General features: G+C 41.9%; 1 protein-coding gene and 1 long non-coding RNA gene across 4 annotated transcripts; one reads left to right on the plus strand and one right to left on the minus strand.

Moving 5' to 3' along the window:
* Positions 1-254: 254 nt before the first annotated feature.
* Positions 255-22,325, minus strand: ORC1 (origin recognition complex subunit 1). Of its 3 annotated transcripts, none has more exons than XM_016210852.2 (18): positions 22,252-22,325; positions 19,251-19,325; positions 18,461-18,560; positions 17,703-17,830; positions 15,433-15,611; positions 13,958-14,276; positions 11,660-12,026; positions 10,644-10,748; positions 9,881-10,073; positions 7,378-7,475; positions 6,652-6,753; positions 6,039-6,210; positions 5,331-5,438; positions 4,904-5,053; positions 4,081-4,200; positions 1,992-2,161; positions 1,417-1,504; positions 255-483 (listed from the first exon to the last, which is right to left on the minus strand). In XM_016210852.2, exons 3-18 carry the CDS (start codon positions 18,553-18,555, stop codon positions 289-291), a joined length of 2,589 nt encoding a protein of 862 aa, XP_016066338.2. In that variant the 5' UTR covers positions 18,556-18,560; positions 19,251-19,325; positions 22,252-22,325; the 3' UTR covers positions 255-288. The 3 variants fall into 3 exon arrangements, with proteins under 3 accessions (XP_016066338.2, XP_016066340.2, XP_016066341.2); XM_016210854.2 differs by lacking the exon at positions 22,252-22,325 and adding an exon at positions 21,911-22,041; XM_016210855.2 differs by lacking the exon at positions 19,251-19,325.
* Positions 306-5,157, plus strand: LOC107535409 (uncharacterized). The gene is made up of 4 exons (XR_015715038.1): positions 306-399; positions 1,441-1,533; positions 4,001-4,164; positions 4,844-5,157. It is a non-coding gene; the product is annotated as an uncharacterized LOC107535409 (long non-coding RNA).
* Positions 22,326-22,394: the final 69 nt, after the last annotated feature.

Raw genomic sequence — 22,394 nt, forward strand, 5'->3', positions numbered from 1 at the left:
GAGGGGGTCAGCTGGGGGGGGGAAATGGGACACCTGTAATACTCTCAACAATAAAGATAAAGAGAAAAAAAAAAGTCAGAGGGAGGGCCTATTTGGTTTTATAATCTGATGTTTGTGATGACTATAAATTTCTCAAACACTCTGGAAAAAGCAAATTATTTAACAGAAAATTCCAAACTACATGGTTGCCATTTCCCTTCAGTATAATTTGTCACAATTCCATTGCTTAGAAAAAGAAAATCAGACTCTTTAACAATAGCAGCTCACAGTCCTTTATTGTGAAGCTCTTCACTCTTCTTTCAGGGCATACAGCACATCACCCTGGCTGATGTTGAGCCGCACACGAAGGAGCAGGTCATTCCTGCTGGGCTCCACAAGGAGGAGGCGGCAGGAGCCCAGGTGAGAGCACACTGCCATGGTCTCTGACATGGTGGGGTATGGTAGTCCCTCCATCCTGCACAGTTCCACATGTTGCCGGTATACCTAGAAACAAAGCGCAAATCCGAGGTCAGCTGCCAGAAAGGTTAAGAGAGGAAAGGTCGTCCTGGGTCTGTATATGATAATTTATTTCTTCTTTTAGGGAAATCAGACACTTCTTGGCCAGGATATTTAATACCCCGGAAGGCATCAAAAGTTGCTTCAATGGACACAAATGAAGGGCAAAATACAATATAAACTTCAGAATCAGAGGATAGCAGGTCTGAATCCTGGTTCAAGCAAATACCCAAACATGACACCTTGGGCAAGTTATCTCACTCTCTTGAGCTTCAGTTTTATCTATTAAATGTATTATAATATCTCTTGAGTTAATGGATATAATGTGTCAAGAACAGGAACTGTTATACAAACAGTCCTAGTATCCAGGGGCTGAGAGTTCCATAGCTGAGACTGTCATAATTCAAGTCAAATTTTGCTGTAAGGCATTTTCCTTAGCAGATACAGTGTACAGGTGGCAAGGCATGACCCTTGGAAAAGCACAGAGATAATACTGAATAAATAGAGGCAGAAGGGTAGCTGGAAACATAGATTCTGACCCTAAAGCCCCAAGTGGGTCAGGCAAGTCTATAGTGGTTTCTGAGCACTCTCTCTTTTAACTATAAGTCCCCCCACCCCCAACGCCACATAAGCTGCATGAGGGCAATGACTTTGACTTGTTCATCTTTGAACCTCCCACTCCTAGGACAGTATCTGGCACATAGTAAACCTTCAATCTAACATGTAGAAAGCAGTTGCTAAAGGCCTCTTCTCATGCAACTCAATAAAATATCACATAAAAATAGGTGCTGGTTTGATATTCTTTAGCATTACCAGGTTGTCACAAAATAGAGACAAGCTGTTACACAGTGATAGAAATTCCCACATATTTTAAAGGCACCAGACCAAAATCTAGGATTTGAAAAAAAGGAGACTGATCACCTGTTGAAATGTTGCTTCCTCCAGTCCAGATCGACGGAACTCTGCAAGGATCGCTCTCAGGAAGCTCTGTTCCATGACGGAGGAATTTCTTAAAGAAAATGAAGACGTGAATTATCGGTAAGTGGCTGCACCAACACCGAGAGAAAAGCCAAATATGTAAAGCTTTTCTGCATCTTTAGAGACAGGAAAAAACTGGGGACTACTTCCTCCTATATTATTCAGTATAGGTTCCCTCTACCTTCCCAAAGTCCAAATGATATAATAAATGCCGCTTTGGAAGGGAACATAGTAGCTACATCTGGAAAGGTACCAGCACCCCCATTTCATAAGCTGAGTTTATCAATCAGCATGAGACAAGTAGCCTTCTTGTTCCCACAGCACTTTAGTAAACACCTACAGTGTAACTCAATTCGTGGAAATTCTCCTGTTATACTAGGTCTACATTCCTGATTATGCCTCTTAAGGACAGCGTCTTCAGTAAATGGAGGGAAACAAGCTTCCATGGCCTTCCCTGACTGTGGCCCTCCAATAGTTTTCCAAAGAAGGTTCAGGGTCAGGAAGCAGAAGTATCTTACTTGATGGCAGTGATGTATGACGATGAGAACATCTCATCTACTGCTTTCAGTAAGTGGGCTACTGTGACCAAGCCAGGGGAGTCAGGCTTCTGGCAGGAGAATTCACAGATCTCGGTGGCACGCCTACAAATGTCCAGGCAGCGTCGTGCATCTCCAGAGAGGGCTGCTACCTACAAGAGGGATCATTTTATTCCTTGAGGTCCCCATGCCATATCAGCCCAGGAGAAAAACCAACAAATTCCATGTTTGGGTAAAAAAAAAGAGAAAGGCGTTGTCGAGAATGGCCGTAAGCCTGAAGTTAAGTACTTAGTCCTCCTTGGGAACCTGGAGGAAGCCCAGATATAAATTATAACTGGCATGTGCTGCTTAACAATGGGGATACGCTGAGAAATGCATCATTAGGCAATTTCGTCACTATGCAAATATCAGAGTGCATATACACAAACATACATAGTACAGCCTTTTTATAAGTAGAAAGAATACACCTAAAATAACGATGAATAGTATAGTAAATACATAAACTAGTAACATAGTCCATTATCCTTATCAAGTATTGTGAGCTGTAGGTAATTGTATTTGCTACATGTTTATACAACTGGCAGCACAGTAGGTTTGTTTACAACAGTATCACCACAAACACGTGAGTAATCTGTTGTGCTATGACATATAATGCGTTGTGCTATGACATCACTAGGCAACAGGGATTTTCAGCTCCATTATAATGTTGTGGGTTCACCGTCGTACATGTTGTCCTTTGTTGACCAAAATGTCATCATGCAGCACATAACCTTTTGTTGTGCCTGGGACTCTTCCCTGATCCAAACCTTTGTCTTGGTTTTACAAATAACTCCTGTGGAAAATGCAGAAATTCTCAGCTTTATTTAATATTAGGGAAATGAAATCTATGAGACACCCATGCGCCATGATCACATTGAAACATCTGAAAAGTACAAGGGTTCTCATTCCTTGCATGAAGAGAGAAGTGTGCTCCCAGAAGCAGCCAGCCAAAGCCAAGAGGCTAAGTAAGGTGGGTCCTATTTTCAAGGTAAGGCCACAGCCAAGCCTTCTTCACAGCATTTGTGTAAATCTTGGAGATTGCCTGTTCAGTGGCTAAACAACCAGAATCAAGAGGGAAGGAGGACACAAATCTGGGGGACTCAGAGAAGTCTGTGGTTAAGTGAGTCAGATCAACCCACACTACCAGCGGCTCTAGTGTTGCTCCTTCCTTTCCACGTGCACACAGGTTGAGGGGCTCCTGGGCGCCCTTCACAGGCAATCCTATCCTCCCTCCTAAGCTGATTTAGGCCACTTGCAATTTAAATTTCACGGAGGGAATTCTTAGACTCACTGTGGCCTGCAAGGGTCTCTGTTTCTGTATCTCCAGTACTTGCCAACAATCCTGATCATTTGCCTGACAACCATCATAGGCAATAACATCCTGCCTGATGACATGCTGAAATGATTTCTTTGAAAAATTCATGCTACATTAAGTTTGAAAAAAGCAAGTTGTTTAGGCATATATATACACAACACAAAGACATTAAAGTCATTTCTGGGAAGTAGAATTACAGTTTTTTAAATGTTTTGTGTATATTTGTTTTCAGAATTCAAATATAAGACATTCAAAACAAAGTCATTATTCCAGTAACCCAAGACCAAAACATGAGCATCAGCTTATATATTTTTCTCTTTTTCTAATCTCCCACATCCAGTAGGTAAGGGTGTCCTGTGGATGTTTCTACCCTATCGCTTCTTTCCTCTGACCCCATTCCACTGCATTTGGGAAGAGTACCATGTTCATAGCACGTTTGTCTATTTAACTATTTTGCCCTTTTCATTATACAAAGTTGCCTGCTCCCTGAATCAATCTTCATATGTATATAAGCCCACCATAGTCATAGCCTCCTAATCTATTATACAATAAGAAGACTTCAGGAATTTTTCAGAACTTTGTTTCTACTTTTTATATTTGTTTTTACAGAACTTCCTCAATTTCTCTTCATCTCCAGAGTACCCAGCACAGGACCTCACACTGACAGATGCTCAGCAAAGAATTGTCGACTATTTTGCTGCCCTGAGGATGACTTACCTTCCTGGCTACCAGCTGGATGGCATCATCCTCAAAGGCCTTTAAACCTTTGAGTCGGGACACAAGGATCTGTTGCAGCTGCCTGTAAGTATAGGGCTGGAAGGACATCCTGGTGAGACCCTGGGGAGCCAAGATAACAGAGAAACAAGTTCATTGACTGCCCTCTCTGGTAGCCTTGGTGGAGTCACCCACCAGTCCCCAAACCCGATTTCCATGTAACAATTTGCAGATTTTGTGCTGGGACTTCCACTGCTTCCAGCTCTTTGTTACTGACAATGGCCAGTGGTAGTTGGGGCAGTAGTCCTCAACTACTTTTCATTTAGTTTAAAAGATCCTTTTATTCTACCAGAATAATTGAAAAGTAGATAGAAGCAGAGGTGCTCCAGTGAGAGCGAGGATCTTCAGCTCTATGATCTGTACAGGTATAGCTCCTGGCTTCACTCATGATGCTCATAAGTACCTGTGCTTCCAGCTCAACCACGGGCCCAACAAGGGCAGAGACTGTGTCCACCTTGCTCACTGCTATGCTCTAGGCATCTAACGCTGCCTGGCAAGGGTAAGTGCTTAGATATATTATAAAAATAATTAAAACTCCAGGGCTCTGCCGTTTAAAAGTGTACAGGCAGCAGAATATCAAGATATGTTTGCAGCAAATCATGCAATGGTGACATATTTAACTCCAACTTAAAATGATATGAATTTTAGGAACCACGTTTCTTACTTTCCCCATTTATTTTAGTTTCCTGTGTATTCATTTTTGCAGAACTCCTTGGCCCAGCTTCTGGATCTGTAAGAACAGCTTGAGAATGGCCCTAGGACCTACCAGTCGGCTTGACACCCGGTTCATCATGATGCGCTCTGGCAGGTCCATGGTGTTGGCAATGGCCAGGACCACAAGCCGGGCATTCTTGTGAGTGGGCCAGTCAAAGAGATTGTACATTACATCTTGTTTCTGAGTCCACAGAAGGTCGAGCTGCCAGGGAATTGGAGAGAGAGGCAGGGTCAACCACAGAGACCTAGCCAGGGCCCAAAGTGAAGACCTGTTACCACTGCTTTAGTTGCATGCACTTCTCAGGTCATATCAGCAGAGTAGCAAGGAAGTCAATGGACACGTGCCTCATGCCACCAGAGAACAGGCTCAGATGAATGAAGGGGCCAGAATTTCCCTCCTGCCCAGTACTTCCTCTCAGAACATCTCAGTCAAGAACCACGCTGCTTCTTTTCCAGTCCTCCTGTGAGCATCTCCTTACCTCATCCACAAGCAGCACAGTGGTTTCCTGAGAGGACCCTTGGGTGCAAAATCGCTTTGCCAGCAGTTCCACTGCATGGTTAGCTGTTGCCTTCTGGCCTGTCATCTTCTGCATGGGGGGAAACAGGTATGGTAAACTGTAAGGGACTTACTTGCTGGGGTTTAAAGTTAAATCTGCAAAGAGAGGAAGCTATTTAGTCTGAGGACTTCGGGACCCTATACTCTGCCTTCCACTCTAGTCTAACCTAAACCTGGAAGAAGAGAAGGCACCAAAAGCGAAGATGAAAGTCTGTGTGACTGAAATGCAAATGAGCCGCAGGCTAGTCCCAGAAGGCTCCAAAATCATTACTGCCTGACTCTATTTATAACTGGACATTATCTGTTACAAGATAACAGCTAATGAACCAGAGTGAGGTGCAAATCCTGGCCTACCTCTCACCCTTTTTTATAGTTTGCCATACTGCCTCTTATGTTTGAACGGTTTCACCATGTTACTAAGTACTGGCTTCCAGTAATTCATACTGAGCTTCTACACTTTAAGATCCTTGAGGGTAGGAATTCTACTTTCTTTGCCCTTGCTATCTCTACTCAAAGGGCAATGCCTGGCATGTTGAAAATATGTAATATGCACATAATTAAGTAAACCTTCTTCTTTTCATGTGCCACCAAGAAACTGTATTTTCCAAAAAGCCCAAACTGCTTTGCTTACCTGCAAGATTTGCACGTAGACTTGGTGGGGCTCCGTCAGCTTCATGCCATTGACTTCAATGTATTGAAAGGGAGGAACATCATTGGCTTGGGCCGCCTGCTGGAGGCAGTGTATCACCTCATGCACAGTGGCAGTCTTTCCTGTCCCAGGTACCCCGGAGATATACATGCACCTAGGCAAGAAGGGAAGATGTGAGGGTTAGGTCTGTGCCAGCTGCCTCACACTATCACCAGTTAGTATTGTGCAAATATGTGCTGAAGGAAGGACTGAAAGTCCTGAAATGTGGAGGTGGGGGCAGTAAGGACCATCCTTGGAAGCTGCTCAGAGCAGGACCTGTTTCTACAGAATCATTCATTCTATAAGCAATGCTGTATACAAACTGCCTACCCAAAGAAGGCCAGTTTCATTTTTCTTTGAAAGACAGAATTTCTATTCTTACAGAATGACTTTGACAACAAAAGCTGCTTCAGAAGCTCTAATTAGGCTTCAATAACGATTTTGCCTGTTCTCCTGGCACTAGGGAAAGACCATCTGGTTGGACTCTGACACCTGAGGGGGTATCCTAGCAGGAGCCTTCTCCCCCAACCATCCTACCTGGCTCAGCAAGACTCACCCTCCAGTATGGTCAAGGAGTTTGCTTTCCACAAAGTTGTAGATATCTTGGAATTCCTTTTCCCGACAGGGAAGAGAGTCAGGTACAGCAGAAACATGCAGACTAAATAAGGGAAAAGGAGGACTTTAGAAGCATTTCACCATCTACTCAATAATAAATGGAAAAGATTTATCTATGGTTTCTATGTAAAACCTTAGTCACAAACCCAAGGGAATATCTTCACTCTCAAATCTCTTCACGTAGCCGCATAATCCTTCTCCAGCCAAATCACCAACTCAGTGGTGCTAACCAAGGGTACATACCACCTAGGAAGCTTCCCCCCAAATCACATGGCTGGACCTCATTTTACAAGAGATTCTGAGTCAGTTGATTTCTGGCAGGATGCAGGCTTGTGTATTTTGAAAAAGTTCCAACATAGTTCTAAAGGGTACAGTAACTGAGAAGCAGTGTCTTGACTAATCACCTCCATCTCTTAGACAATGATGGCAGTAGACTGGACGGTCACTCCTTCTAGAACCTGTCCGCATGAGCTGACCCAGACACTACTTGAGTGGTTTCTTATCTCTATGAGACTGACGAGCTACCCACTGCACTAATGAGGCACCTAGAGGTTTCTTATCTCTAAACACAAATGTTCATTTTACTCTCTATTTTATTCCTCTTTCATGTGAATGAAAGCAGAGGCCCGTTTCTTACTGTATGAAAGGGACCCAAGAGCAGTGTTACCTTAGCCGGGCCTCCTCTAGCATGCTGGACGGCCCCTGGGCTGCCAGGTTTCGGCTGGGGATCTGGGGAGTGGCATGATATGGCGTTCTATGCTTGGGCTGTATTAAAAAAAAAAGAGAACATATTTCAGAAAAAATAAAACACAAAACAACAAAGCAAAACACCATTCAGGACACATCAGCAAATCTGATTCCTGATAACCTGCTAAAAAGAAGAGAGGTGGTGAAGAGAGGAGGTACTTTTATGTATAAAATACCATGACTCTCCCTCTCTCCTCACAGCACACATACACTTTGTTCATAGTCCAAACACGATTTCTTTTTTCCAGTTTACACACAGTATTAGGATTGGAAAACAGTGTCAATCTGGGGGAAGAATAAATGAAAGTATGGATTAAATACTATTTAAAAGTAAAATATTACTTTGAAAGAAAGAAATTATGAAAAATCCTAACTACTCTGCCCAAACATAGGGTAAAGTAGGAGGCATAAACTGGGTTTGATACACAGGACCCTCCCTCTAGATTTATTTGAAAATATGGTCAAACTCTAGCTCAGGACTTCCACGATACAGTACAGCATTTGGAGAAACCTCACCAGGTTTATCCACTCAAAACCCCAGGGTCATTGCTCACTCTAGGCTAAAGCCTTACTTATTCTCTTGTTTTCCTTGCTACTGGCTCACTAGCAGGCCGGCTACACCTTCAAGGTGTTTCCACAAAGCACTCCCTTCTGTGGGGACATTTCACCTATCCACCCTCTGCTTCCAGCAGGGCTATAGAGTGATAATCTCTCCACCTCTTCCTCAGGCAGAAAGCACTGTTAGACCCTCGTTATGGTTTAACACCTATTAACTTTGGAGAAAACAGGAAAGGAGTAACAAAACTTTGCTCAGAAGGTGTAAGAAATTTGATGGACTTCTGACCTTTTTAATTATGCTAAAGATGCCCTCACACCCTATAACTCTTCTGGGTGGAACCCAGGAGTTGCAATCAAACCAGAAGTTAGTTGAGCTATTTGCATAATAAAGAATTCCAGGCAAGACTGCCTCCAGTCCAAAAGCAATCTATTGGGTTTCCTTCCCTAGAGGTGTTCCAAAGAACAATATCCTCCATGAAAAAAAGCTAACTGGCCAAAGATTCAGGTTCTAATGCTCTCTTTGAAGGTCACAATAACATTAACTAATGGCCTTGACAAGTCATGTGGTAATGAAGCAAATTTAATTTTGTGTAATCCAAACATGGGAATAATCTTTTAATAGCTTTCACCATTCTGCTCAAGTTCCACAGGAAGCAGAAGAGACATCCATTCCTCTCTTTCCATCACACAATTCATTACCAATACCTGAGTAGCTCTCCCTGTTTCTCAGGGGTATCAAGTGACACTGTTACCCAACAGTGACCTGGCCCTGAGCAGGCCTGCCTAGGGCCAACCTACTGTGTGGGTTCTTGACTTGGTGCAGGAAAAATTTCACAACACGAGTCCAGGTGACTAAGAGGGTACATTTATTAAAGCTGGGGACAGTAAAACAAGGAAGGGCTCAGCATAGAAGAAGCAACAGATGAGCCTAGGCTGGGCTGCCTTAACTCACTGGGACGTCAGAAAAAAGGGGTACTTAGGAAAGGTTCAGGGGGTTAGCCTGGGATGAGCTGCCACTGCCAATTGCTCCCTTGGTTGCCAAGTATCATGGGGTCCCTTAGAGTTTAAGAGATGCACGCCTGTGGGAGAAGAAGATGGGGAAAGGGATGGGGAGGGATGCTCCCCAGAGGGAGAGCACTCGGGCTGGGTCCTTTGTCTTGAGGCTTTCCTCTCTCTCTTTGCAGGCGGGAATCTTAGGGGAGGTCTCAGGGGAAGCTTCAGTAGAATAGTCATTAGTTTTCCAGGTGTGCTCTTTCAGGGTCATGATCTCTACTTATTGGTGAGCACCAGGGCAGGGGTCATTAGGCATGGCAGCTGATCCTGGCCCACCTGGTTTTACTGCTTTTCTGGGCCTAGAGCTGAAATACAACTTAGGCCTAGATATTATCTCTATGGAGGTGACCTCCTGTATCTGGCTGTAAATTGCTCAGCCAGTTTGCTTGGCTATCTGTCTGTTTTCCCATTCCACTTCTCATGGCTTACTGACCCGTCTCAGCATAAAACCGGCAACACAGCTCAGCAGCCCTGGACTCAATACCCACTGAGCACTGATTGTGCACAAAGCATTCTGCTGGGTTTTGTGGGAAATGCAAAGACGAAGTGCCATTTCTTATCCTTCCCTCTGGAAGTCCGGCTCTTGGCCATTTGGTTCTGTCTCTTAAAAGAAACCTGGAATCTAAATTCACTATCTGCTGGATTCATTTTCAGCCATAGGGTTCATGAATATTCCAAGTGTAATAGCTTTGACTATAACAGACGTGTGCTCAGAATACAGCTATTACTTGTAATAGTGTGATCCCAGCCATCACAATTTTTAAACTAAGAGAGGGATGCTTCACTGGAAAATAAAGCTAAAAGAACCTTACGGTTTTCTTTGGTGTCTTGGAGGGTGTATGTAAGGACGACTTGGTGGAAGAGTGTAGGTTCCTGGACACACAACTGCTTCTCCTTGGAAGGGGTGGTGTCGAAGCCTCTTCCTCCTCACTGTTAGAGTCTGCAATCTCTGCTGCTGGCAGAAACTCTTCATCTTCTTTGTCATTTTTACTATTACCTAAAAACCTGAATGGTGGGACACATTTTCTGATATTCAGTGTTTGAAGTCTAAATCAGAAGCACTCTAACAGGTCAGTGTGGATTAGAGGTGTTGCAGTCTCTCCTGTGGCCCAGCAATAGAAGAGGTATTCCACGTGCTTGCTACTGAGGTACTCTGCTAAGGGCTTTATTTATACTATTTTGTGTCTTGTATATTATTCCCATTTTATAGATGAGGAAACAGGCTTAGAAAGGTTATGCAACCTTTCCTAAGTTACACAGATAGTAAGTGACAAAGCTGAGTTTCACATCTAAAACTATCAAAACCAAAGTTCATGCTTCTAGGCATACCTCTAACAGTCTTGTTAGGTGTGATTATGGGGCCCTGAGAGCCACCTGTGCCCAGAACAATGTTTCTTGCCCCTTTCAAACTATGACATTTATGTGAAATTAACATAATTCCAGACATACTAGGTAAAAAGGTGAATTTTGATGAAATAGCAAATAACAAACAAGAACTATAAGAGGTTTTAAGAAATAAGATTCCAGATATCATAAATGGCAGTAATGTTTTTCTGCCTGCCAAGGAGCACTTACCGGAGCTGCTGCCTAATCCGATTCAAAGTCAAGCGAGAACTCTTTCTGCGGATACGATGGGGAGTAGATGCAGCTTCATCCTGAGCTTCTGGTTTCTGTGCCTCCCTGCAAGATATCACATCAAGATTATGGAAAGCAGTTTTGGGCACTAGGGATCAGCAGCAGGCACAAAAGATAGTCTGGTGGCCTGACTTGCTCTTATTCTTTTTACAGGAGCTAATCACTTTGCTAAAAAGTTTATAATTGAAGTTTGACTCAAACCCAGAGATTATAGTTTGCTTAAAAGCTTATCACTTAAATCAGACTCACCACCCAACTAGAGACCAGAATATACTAACCCCAGGCAGAGTTTCTTGTCCTTTTTCTTTACTAACATATCTATGAATTCACAACCCACCCAGTTCAAGCTTAGGAGAAATGCAGCTATATATTAAATACAAAGCATTTATCAAGCAAACCTATGAGCTAGGTGCTGGAGTTTCTGAGCAGGAAACACTGAAATCTGGAATTGCTGGGTTCTCACATTTGTGCAGTCCATTATTCACACACACTCTCTAGTGCCAAACTATAAACTTTGTTCTAGATGCATTATCTTCTTGTACTAAATGTATTTGAGAATGGTTTCTAGTTTTTTTAAGAAAAAACAAAAAAACCTAAGAAAATGGCTGTTAAAATGTGACAAGAGCCACAGCAAATAATGACATCCAGGACTACGAAGCAAATCAGGTTCTGGAAATTATCTTCTGAAGCAGTGATTTCCAAAGGGCAGCTGGGTATACTAGAATCATCCAAAGAACATTCCAAAAATGCATGTTCTTGATCCCTACATTTGGAGATTGAGTCACTATTCCTGGAAAGAGGCTCAGAAATCTGTATTTTGGGAAAGTTCCTGGTGATCCTGACACATTCAGACTTGTGACCCACTGCTCTAACTTTATCAACTGTGAGTCACACATTTCACGACACATGAGCCACCTGGACTTGCTCTGTGGGAAGGAGGGCAACGTCCCCCTCACCTCTTTTTTATCTTTTCTGGTTTCAGAATCACAGAAGGCACTACTGAGGATCTCTTTCCCCCTCTGACAGGGTCAAGTGTTATTTCCTCACTAAACTCTGTGGTTTTCAAAGCTGGGACCCGGGTTCTCAGGATCATGTGACATTCACGTGAAGCCTTCTTGTCCTGCTCAGCACAAGAGTGTTGAACCTCCCCAGTTTTCTCTGGGGCTTTCAGGGCTGGAGATGAGGTCTGAAGTCCATCAGGCAGAGACATCTTAGAAGGTGAGGTGATCTCAGAGGCCATTTTCTGTTTAGTTCTTTTGGGAGAATCCAAAGGCGCCCACGAAGTCTGCTGGGAAATCCCAGTGTTAGGTGTCACAGGGAAACCTAGGCCCAAGAGAAATCACCAGACAATGTATGCATTTTACAAGCAGCGCTATACCCACCCCCAATCTCATTACAGCTAAATTCATCCACTAAAGTTATAGGAAGACATGAGTTATCCATATTTTGAACTATCCCACGCATTTTCCCCAGGCCAGGTAGCTATATTATCTTTAGTCCCTCTCCTCAATTCTGTGGGTGATTTTCCTAGTTAAAACCATAAGTCAACTATCAAGTCAGCTTTTGTAGATATTCCACGGCAATTGAAAACTTACACCAGTGGCTCTGTTGAGAAACACCAAGGCCTAGATTTTTCTTAGCTCAGATTAAATCTACCAAGAGAGAAGATGGATCCCCAGGGACAACCAGCTGGATTCAGTGAATACACAGAACCATGTTGGGATTTGTTCCTCTATCATCATGACTACAAGCACCAAGAACCTGCAATTCATTCACACATATCAACTGAGTTGTTAAAATGGCAAGGTATGTGCCAGGTGCTTGGAGAAACAAAAGTCGAACGAGACAATCCTGGTCCCCAACCACAAGATGCTCTAGTCTAACAGGGGAGATGATATACATGGATGTCTATAATATGAAGTAAAATAATTGTCCTAAAGCACCTAAGTGCTATGAAAGATGGCTTTTGAGATAGAATGTGAAAGAGCCAGATCTTACAGGTCTTTGAACATGAACAGAAATAAAAGAACCTAACTGAATATCTACAAACATCACAAGAAAAAATTTAACCAACTTTACTTCCTCAGTGGAATATATTCTAAAGGCATAAAACAATCCAAATAAATTTTTAACTTTTACTTGGTAAATTTACTGCTGGTAGTAGTATTGGGATAGCTATTGTGAAACTCTTTTGTGTGTATCAGGCTTGTTCCTGGGAACCAGGCTCTTCCTAAAGAAGGGTGATACACTGATGTATTATGGGAAGAAGCGCAAGAGCCTTGTTGTGTACAGGCTAGAAGTATCAGTATGATTTCAAGAGTTTTAAAATATATATATGTCTCTTAGCTCTTCCAGTAGGAATCTAAAAGCAATGTCACCTTAGCAGAGATATTGAAAAAACAGCTTTTTACAGAGCTCAATATCACTAATCACAGAAAAATACAACAATGACATATCATCTCACACCTATTAGGATGGCTACCACCAAAAACAAAAAATAACAAGTGTTGGGGAGGAAGTGGAGAAATCAAAACCCTTGTACCGTGTTGATAAGAATGTAAAATGATACAGCTGCTATGGAAAACAGTATGGTGGTTCCTCAAAATATCAAAAATAGAATTACCATACAATCCATCAATTCTACTTCTGGGTATATACCCAAAATGAAAGCAGAGACTTAAGTAGATATCTGTATACCTGTATTCATAGCAGCATTAGTCACAATAGCCAAAAGGTGGAAGCAACCCAAATGTCCATTCACAGATAAATGGTAAATAAAAATGTATGTATATATATATACACCATGGAATATTGTTTCAACCTTAAAAAGATAGGAAATAGTGACACATGATACATACAACATGGATAAACCCTGAGGATATTATGCTAAGTTAAATAAACCAGTCAGAAAAGGACAAATACTGTATGATTCCACTTACATGAAGTATCTTGAGTGATCAAATTCAGAGACAGAAAGTAGAATGGTGGCTGCCAGAGGATGAGGGAATGAGGAGTTATTGTTTAATGGTTGGAAGTTGATGGTGATGGTTGTAAAACAATGTGAATAAAGTTAATGCCACTAAACTGTGCACTTAAAATAGATTATAATGGTAAATTTGATGTTATATATATTTCTACATGTGTCCAATCAGTACCTGGCAAACTACTACACTAACTTAATACTGTAGTATGAATTAATATTTTCTTATTCCTTTAGCCTCAATATTGCCCACTGTGATCCATTCCACACTTACTGCCAAGCTCTAGCCTCTTCCTTGCCCTTGGGGTAACAGGATGCGTAGCAATTTGATGCGATTTGGAGGTAGAGTGCCTCAATTCAATCCTTTTGATCCCATGCTTTGCTGTGGTCCAAGAAGGGCTTTCTGTGCTGTTACTCTTGGCTTTCATGGTTTTCTGGCATCTAGGACTGCCTTCTTGTAGCTTATCCAACTCTGCAAATAGTTCTGGGGATAGTGGTTTGAAGTTCTTCCCATTCCAAGATAGTTTCACAAAGAGCGTCTTCTCATTTTTCAGATCTGTAGGTAACACTTCATCTGGGGCTAAAGCTACTACCTGAATTTGGAAAATACAGGTGAATAGGAAGAAATGAGGACCAGAATAGCCAAGGAATGCTCCATGATAGCTATGATCAAAAAGCATTTAAGTTACATCCTTACCTGGAACGTTACTCTTCCAAACTAAATAGGCACAGCCATGGCATAACATATTTCCACAGACTCATCACTGGTATCCATACCCCATGTTGATTCTATTCTAGGCGATTCTATTCAGCCATGCCACATTTCCACACAAAAACTTCTCTAAGTATGCTCCACTGTCAATAGTCTATAATGGCTCCCACTGCAGCAAGATCAGATTACTTAAACTGAGTTTCAATGCCTTCTAAAATCTGGCCCCATTTTACCTCCCGAGTGGTCAATACTCTTCAAAGTGGCTTTCCATCACTAGTCAAGCTTAGCTTGTCACAGTCCTACTCATTCTTATCATAGTGTTCCTGTCAAAACACCCTCCTCCCTCTCTGCCTTTCCGTATCTAAAAATCTTGCTGTCTCAGCTTCTACATCTGCCTTTCATTCCTTCACTCGGCACAGACTGGAAAAATCTGACTATAGTCATGCCAGAACAAGGTCTCTCTGCACTGCCATTAAACCAGACACCTAATCACCATGAGACCACACTTCACACCAAATTCTAATCTCATTTTGGGCCTGAAGTAGCTCTAGCTCCAGGAATAACCCATGCCTTAGTCTTCAAACCAGTGTCCCAATTCAGCCTACAGCTCACTGGAACCTGATTTATCATAAAATCCCATTAATACAAATTTGCCTGTAGTAACCAGCTCTCATTGTGCTGGTTTACCGAAGGTGAAGTCCTCATTTAAGCAAGTGTATTCAGCCTCGCAATGCTTCGTGCCTACCACAATCATAGCTAAACACAATCTCCCACTGTGGTACATTTGCTAAATCCTGTTCATCCCTCAAGTCACAACCTAAATGTCACTCCCTCCAGGAGGCTCCTAACACATGGTAAATGCCCTCAATAACTATCTGCTGAGAAGAAGTACGCAGACATGCAGAGAAGATGACAAACAGCAAAAAATTCATTTACATGGGGTAAATTAGAGTCAGTAATGTCTTTAAGGTCATGCAGCTTAGGGGGCATACAGAAATAAGCTTCAAGATAGAACTGAGAATCAAGGCATCGCCTACCCGCACAGGGCCAGTGATGGTCTCAGCATCAATGTTGCTGTCACAGGCGGGGTAATCATACCAGAATATCTCCTGTGCATCAGGCTTCCGACCCAGCAAATGCTGTTTATTGACAGTGATTTCACAGAATCGGATAAACCACTGTACTCGAGCACGTTTCTTGCAATGAGGTTCAGAATCTAGGAGGGATAGGTAGAAAAGGAAAAGTTATGAAAATGGGAGAACATTTTATTAAGCATTTCTTATGTGTCAGACACTGTGCTAAGCACTCGATGATACCTGATTAACATTATTTTTAATTCTCAGAATAACCCTACAAGGTAGGGACTATGGCTACCTCCGTTATATAGGCAAAATAATCAAGTGGCAGGGACCTGATATAGTTTGTCAATGGCCACAGGATCAACCAGCAGCAATCTGACTCAGCCCAGCACCTATGTTCTTCTCACTTAGCTCCACTTCCTAACGGTGGCTATCAGTCATCAAAAAAGTTCCAAAAGGCACTTGAGAGGAGCAATTCTAATCAAGGGCACTAAACAAATCTTACAAATCAGCGATTATAAAGAAGCCATCAAACAGCAGAGAGGCAAAAATCTTGGCAAAAGTCAGTATCAGCCACTGAGATGACTTCTGGCAAACATGCTTGCAATCTTCAGTTTTATCATTTTACAGTGGTACCTCGGTTTTCGAATGTCTCCGTTGAGGAACATATCGATTTCTGAATGCCATAAACCCAGAAATAAATGCTTCAGTTTCCGGTTTTCGAAGACACCTTGGAAGTCAAACATGTGACACGGTTTGCACTGAGTGCAAGATCCTGAGGCCTAGTTGTTGGCTGTTGATCTCTCGGTTTTCGAAGGTTTCAGAACTAGAATGGTCTTCCGGAATGGATTACATTCGAAAACCAAGGTACCATTGTACTACACCATTAACATCACTCCATACCAGCATTAGTTCCAAGTAAAACGACATATACTCTAGTGCCATCATCATCATCACCTCTTCTCTTTCTTAGCTCTCTTCAGAGAAAGACTGAAGCATCACACGAAGATTCTAAAATCTGTACACAAGGGTCCATACTTCAAATACAAAAGTTTATACTGCCAAGGTGCTCCCCCTAGTGGATATTAGTTTGATGAGGTTTTCCTCCATACTTGTCCTCCTTCCTATCGAGGTAACCTAAAAACCTCTTTATCCACTCACTCTATCTTTCTTTTAGGCATCCAAACTGCCACAGGACTAACTAACTCTCATTGCTCTTGTAGCTCTTGTCAGGCAGTTTCGCATAATTTCAAATTCTTCTTAATCGTCCTTTTGGAGCTCTGCCCCCCCTCCTACCTTTCTGTGCTCTTTGCTTCGCAAGGGTAAAGCTCAGAAGCAGTGAGTGTGGACTCGCAGGCTCTGGTTAATACTAATACTACTTTCCCTTTTGCTCTTCTAGTTTTAGGGGCAGTAATGGCTTTCTGCACTTACTGATCTCTGGGAAACAACATTTTTGTTCTTCCAGCATTTTCAACACTTATACACAAGTCTCTCTGGGTAAAACACCTAAAGCGTTTTTATTTACTGACTGAACATCAACTCATGCCAATCCAACCTACCTCCTGTCTCATTAAGAATTTGAATTTTTGCCCGGCCAGGTGTGGCTCAGAGGCTGAGCATCAACCTAGGATGCAGGCGATCGGGGTTCAATTCCCGGTCAGGGCACATGCCAGGGTGGCGGGCTCGATCCCCAGTCAGGGGCGTGCAGGAGGCAGCCCATCAATGACTCTCTCATCATTGATGTTTCTATCTCTCTCTCTCCCTCTCCTTTCCTCTCTCTGAAATCAATAAAGATATATTTAAAAAAAGAAAAAAAAGAATTTGAATTTTCAAAATTCACTACTAACTTCTTTATGCCAAAATTAAAGAAGTCTCTATCAAAGAGCAAATCACCTTTGTTTTTCTTTCCCCTTCCTCCTGAATTCATCCTTTCACTCCATTTCAAAAATCCTGCCTTAATGGCCATTCTTACCCACTCCTAAAAATAATAGAAAAGCTAAATTCTTGAGTCCCCCATCCCATTTTGTCCAATACTGCTCTAGTGAATAAGTTCACTAGACAGAAGAGGGTACAGCTAGCGCTAAAGTGACCCCACCTCAGAATCTAGGGTTCACACCCTATATGTTGCTGTGAACAAAGGAATCAGTAAACTGCCCCTCTCCCCCACCACCTAGCACCTCCCAATTATTCTTGACAAGGAATGGTTTTCATTCCAACCCAAAACTCACCGTCTTCAAACAGCTCAATCAATTTAGCAACATATGGATTTTCATCATCATCCCCTGCAACCAACACAAACTGTCCAACTTGAATGTGAATCTCAGCCGAACAACCTTTTGATGTCACACTCATTTCTCTAGGAAGCAATGGGGAAACATGTTAGGAAATCACTTAGGGTGAGCCAAGCTCTTCACACTCTCTAGGCACAAAGGAAAGTGCTCTCCAACTGGAAAATCTCCTAGTTTCTCTCTGCTGACCAGTTCTCCTACTGGGAAATCAATTCATCCAGTTCTTTGCAAGAGTAGACAAAATGGGTTGAATGAACTGTTTGAGCATGAATGATTAAGCAAGAAGCCTTCATATGAACCCTACTTCTCTGTTATTAACAAAGAACAAGCAAGGCTTCCAAAGGCATAAAAGCTGCCCAATAACAATGCAAATTAATCAGGGATCTCTAGAGCTGGGAGGACATAGTAACAACATCTAATCCTAGCCTATTACCATGCAGAATTACATAGAGTCCACCTTAAATAGACATGACATTATCATACATATCAAATTTTATTAACCTGACAATGTCTTCCTTTATCACTAACTGCTATATTTATACTACCATTTTCTTGCATCAAACAAAACCTCTTCTTACAATTAATTCATATTTACTGTCCTTTAGTCCTTAATCTGTAGTAACTAGAACAGGCTAGATACAAATTATTAACAGTTTAGCCTGGAGAAATTATATTTCTAAGACAACCAAATCACTCACTTGTAGATTTGGTAGTGTAGTTTTCGATCCAACAATGGGCTGCCAACCCACGAATAAGTCTGTCTGGTCTTCAGCCTTGTAGAATAGCATGCCATGGCTCCTGTGTAAAAGTCACTAACTGAGTTAACATGACAACACTTTGATGGATTATAGGACACAATCCCTGCCTTCAATGAGTTCAACCTTCTTTTCTGCCCCAGCTATGCTCCTACACATTTTAGATTTAGAAAACTTTTTTTTGAGGAAAAAGTCAAGCTCTATGAAGATCAAGCATAAGCAATTCAGTATCATCTGTGTATGTCTTGTACTATGACTATCTCTTTCTATCCAGAAAATAGAAGGGTCAATATGTAAGAAATGAAACTATAAATGTTTAAAAGTACTTACTAGGTACAAGGTACAGTGATAGGTAAGAAACATCTAACAACTTGAAACTAAAACACAGTGATACAGTGGTTGGTTATAAGTGTCTTTCTAACACTTAAAATCTAGAAAGGGATAAACTATAAATGTACTAAAGGACAAAATAGTGTGAAAAGCCAAGAGAAAGAGCCACAGAGACCACTGCAAGTTAGAGGACCAGGTCTTGTGGCTATTCAGGAAGGAAGGAAGGGATTCCTACATGGGTTTCCTGAACCAAATATTGAATAATGAGCAGATATTGATAAAAGGGAATGAAATGAGGGATTCCAAGAGATGGAGGGAAAAACATGCAAGAGGCATTTGGGGGAATAGCAACGGGTTTTATTAAGTATATTATTTCACTTAAAGAAAAAAAAGTCTCACTAACCTGTATTGCTCTAACAGTTGTAAACGGTATTTTTCTTTGTGGCTAACAGGTCCTAGATGTAAGTATTTTGAATAGCTGTAAAGAAATGCTTGTATTACAGCACTTGGAAAAAAAGTTTTTGACAAAAACAAAAATGTGAACAAAAAATCCAAACATATGCCAACCCTCTTTAAAATTTGGAAACTGCAACATAGTAGTGGTAATAATAATACCAATCCATTATCTTCAGTTTAAATAATTAAGAAAATAAGCCTTGTATAAATGTCTAACCACTATGCTGTACACCTGAAACTAATATAAAGTCATATTGAATGTCAACTATAATTGGCAAATAACAGTAACTAAATAAATAAGAAGCTTTTCCTCTAAATTCAATGCTTTTCTTATGGAGCTAAAATTTGACAAAACCGAGGTAAAAAAAAGTTTAATCCAGCCTGACAAAATTACTCCGAATTACTGACAGCGTGACCAATAATCGCAGTGCATGTTGAAAACAAAATTAGAATAGCATTATTACCATCCTGATTAAACAAGCTGGTTTCCTAAAGTTCAGTAGCATTATGTCCTACATTCTACTTGGGAACATTTTGACCCACAAGATTTTCAGTTTTTAAAAAAGATATTTTTTAGTATATTTTATGGAAACTAATTAGCAAAAAGGAGGGAAGATATTAAGTCATTAGTAAATACACAGCTTACAATATACCCAACAGAGATATATACCTATCATCAAAAGGCATGAGCCAGAATGTTCACAGCAGCATTTTAAATGAAATTAAGCCAAGCACAAAGTGGGGAAAATTACAAAATAACAAAGAACTAAAGAAACCAGACACCAAAAGAATACATACTATATTCATTCCACTTATATAGCATTCAAAAACAGGTAACAGTAACCTATGGTGTTAGAAATCTGAATAGAAGGTAACCTAGGTAACTGAAAGGGAGCATGAAAGGGTGTTTCTGGGATGCTGGTCATGTTTCTTGATCTAGATGCTGGTTACATGGGCATGTTCTCTGAGAAAACTTATTGACATGCTATTGCTAAAACTGGCAAATTAGCTGAAAGAGATTATAAAATAAAAAAATATTCGAACAATAAAAAACTCATTGAGCTGCATTTATGATTTCTGCACTCTTCGTGGTACGTTATTTTTCAATGAAAAGTTCAAAAATTAAGCAGGAGTCCTTCTGAAGAGGTAGCATAAGGAAATCATAGGTATCAGGCTTCTGTACCATTACCCCGCTTTCTTACCCTTGACCCAGCACTTCATCTCAACCACCGTAAACAGATTCCCCAGGAGGGGCGATAAATGGGGTAAAATGGGAGGCCTGACTTGGCCTAGCAAAGGCTTTGGCTTCTAGAAGATACCCACCACAGGCTCTCAATGCTGCAGATAGCAGAAAGCTGGAACATACAGACCACCCAGTCTGGGGTTCCCACCCAAGGAAAACAGATAAGGGAGCTGCAGTAAAAATGATAGCAGATATTTATTGAGCCAATATGACAGTAAGTAGAGCAAAACTCTTGATATATTTATTTCATTTAATCCTCACAATAATCCTAGGACAATGTTAGTACATAGTACCAAGTGCAAGGCTCTCAATAAATATTTGCTGGGTGAAAGATAGATGCTATTATCACTTCAAAATGGTAACTTGTTCCAGTGCTATACAGGATGGCACAGCCTTAGTTCGAACCCTGAGCAGCCGATTCCAATGACTGCTCTTAACCATTTCACCATATGTGCAAGTGGATAATATTAAATGTATGCCTGAAAAAGCTTACTTCTGGTGGGCTTATTACAATCAAGTCAGGCTTCCCAGACACTGAGAAGTCAAATGGGCCTTGGTTTCTTTATCCATATAATTGGATAATAACTGAACCTTCCTTTTATTCAACCAATATGTATTAATCGCCCACTGTGTGCCAGGCACTGTTCTAGGATTACTGAAGATTAAGTAAGAGTATGCAAATTGGTAAATCCACTCCTTCACTTCCTTAAGCCCTTGCTCTATTTGTAAGGGACAGTGTTTCTTGTTATTTTCGTTTGTTTTTTTTACTAATTTGACATTATGAAACTCATACAATTCACACAAAAGTTTGCATCAATTTCAGGGATTCATAAACCTTCTAAAGTCCACATGTTGTACTCTGTTATGGTTAAGAACTGTTACAGAAGAACTTGGCACACCATGTTCTCAGAAACCTCCAATGGCATTCACAAGCACCCATTACAGCAGGGATGAGGGAACCGTTTTCATAGACAACTGAAATCGAAAACTGACATTGAATTATTGCAGCTCCACAGATAGCAAACCAGGATAAGAATCTCTTCAACTCATGCTCCTAAGTCCAGTGTCTTTTCCAACTGTCAAGACAGAAGTCCCTTCTATTCTAGGGTTAGACTGCGGGAAGTAGAAGTAGTTAAGAGCCGCTCTCGGGGGTGGGGGTGGGGAGCGAACTAGACAAGTCTTTCTGGGCGCAACTGCTACATCCATAAAATGGGGTAATAACTTCTGCTCTTACTTCCCGGTGGTGCTTGCTACACTATGGCTCAAAGGAAGAAAAGATGCGCTGCTTCACAAGGGCAACGGAGACCAAAGGGATGGCTGGGGTCATTACTGAGTCTCAAGGCCCTGAGGGCAGGAATGCTCACGTTTCTCCGCCGTTGGCTTCCGGCTCCCCCACTGCAAACTCGGAGACCCCGGCAGGGCGGAAAGTGTTTCAGCAATCGGGATATAGGAAAGGAACGCTCCGAAAGGGCTTAGAACGAGGCCTGACACTTAACAGTCGCTTAGGAAAATGGTATCTGCTGAATTAATCAATGACTGAGTGAGTCCACAAAGAACAACTTCCTCCGTCCCCGCGGCTCAGGTACCCCTCCAGCCGGCGCAACGCCACACGCGCCGCGGGCCGAAGCTGCCTGAAGCTAGGAGCAAGCCCTCCACTTCCCACCGTCTCTGCTTCAGGAGCTCGCGGAGCTGCAGTAACGCTCACCTGCACCAGCTGGACTCCTCTAGCAGCCAAGCGGCCGCGCGACCGAGCGGAAACAAGATCCTCGCTAGGAATGGGAAGAAGGTAGAGAAAATTTCGCGCCAAACGTCGTAGCTCCGCCCCGAGGCTGTCTCCGCTTTGCGTCA

This window comes from Miniopterus natalensis, chromosome 9 (assembly GCF_054644295.1).
Source record: "Miniopterus natalensis isolate mMinNat1 chromosome 9, mMinNat1.hap1, whole genome shotgun sequence".
NCBI classification, from domain to species: Eukaryota; Metazoa; Chordata; class Mammalia; order Chiroptera; family Miniopteridae; genus Miniopterus; species Miniopterus natalensis.

Coding starts and splice junctions, on each gene's coding strand:
- ORC1 (XM_016210855.2), bottom strand. CDS start 18,555: ATGGCATGCTATTCTACAAGGCTGAAGACCAGACAGACTTATTCGTGG. Junction 12,027..13,957: donor GAAGAGGCTAGAGCTTGGCA/GTAAGTGTGGAA, acceptor TCTTGGGCCTAG/GTTTCCCTGTGACACCTAAC. Junction 484..1,416: donor AGGAAGCAACATTTCAACAG/GTGATCAGTCTC, acceptor CTTTGTTTCTAG/GTATACCGGCAACATGTGGA.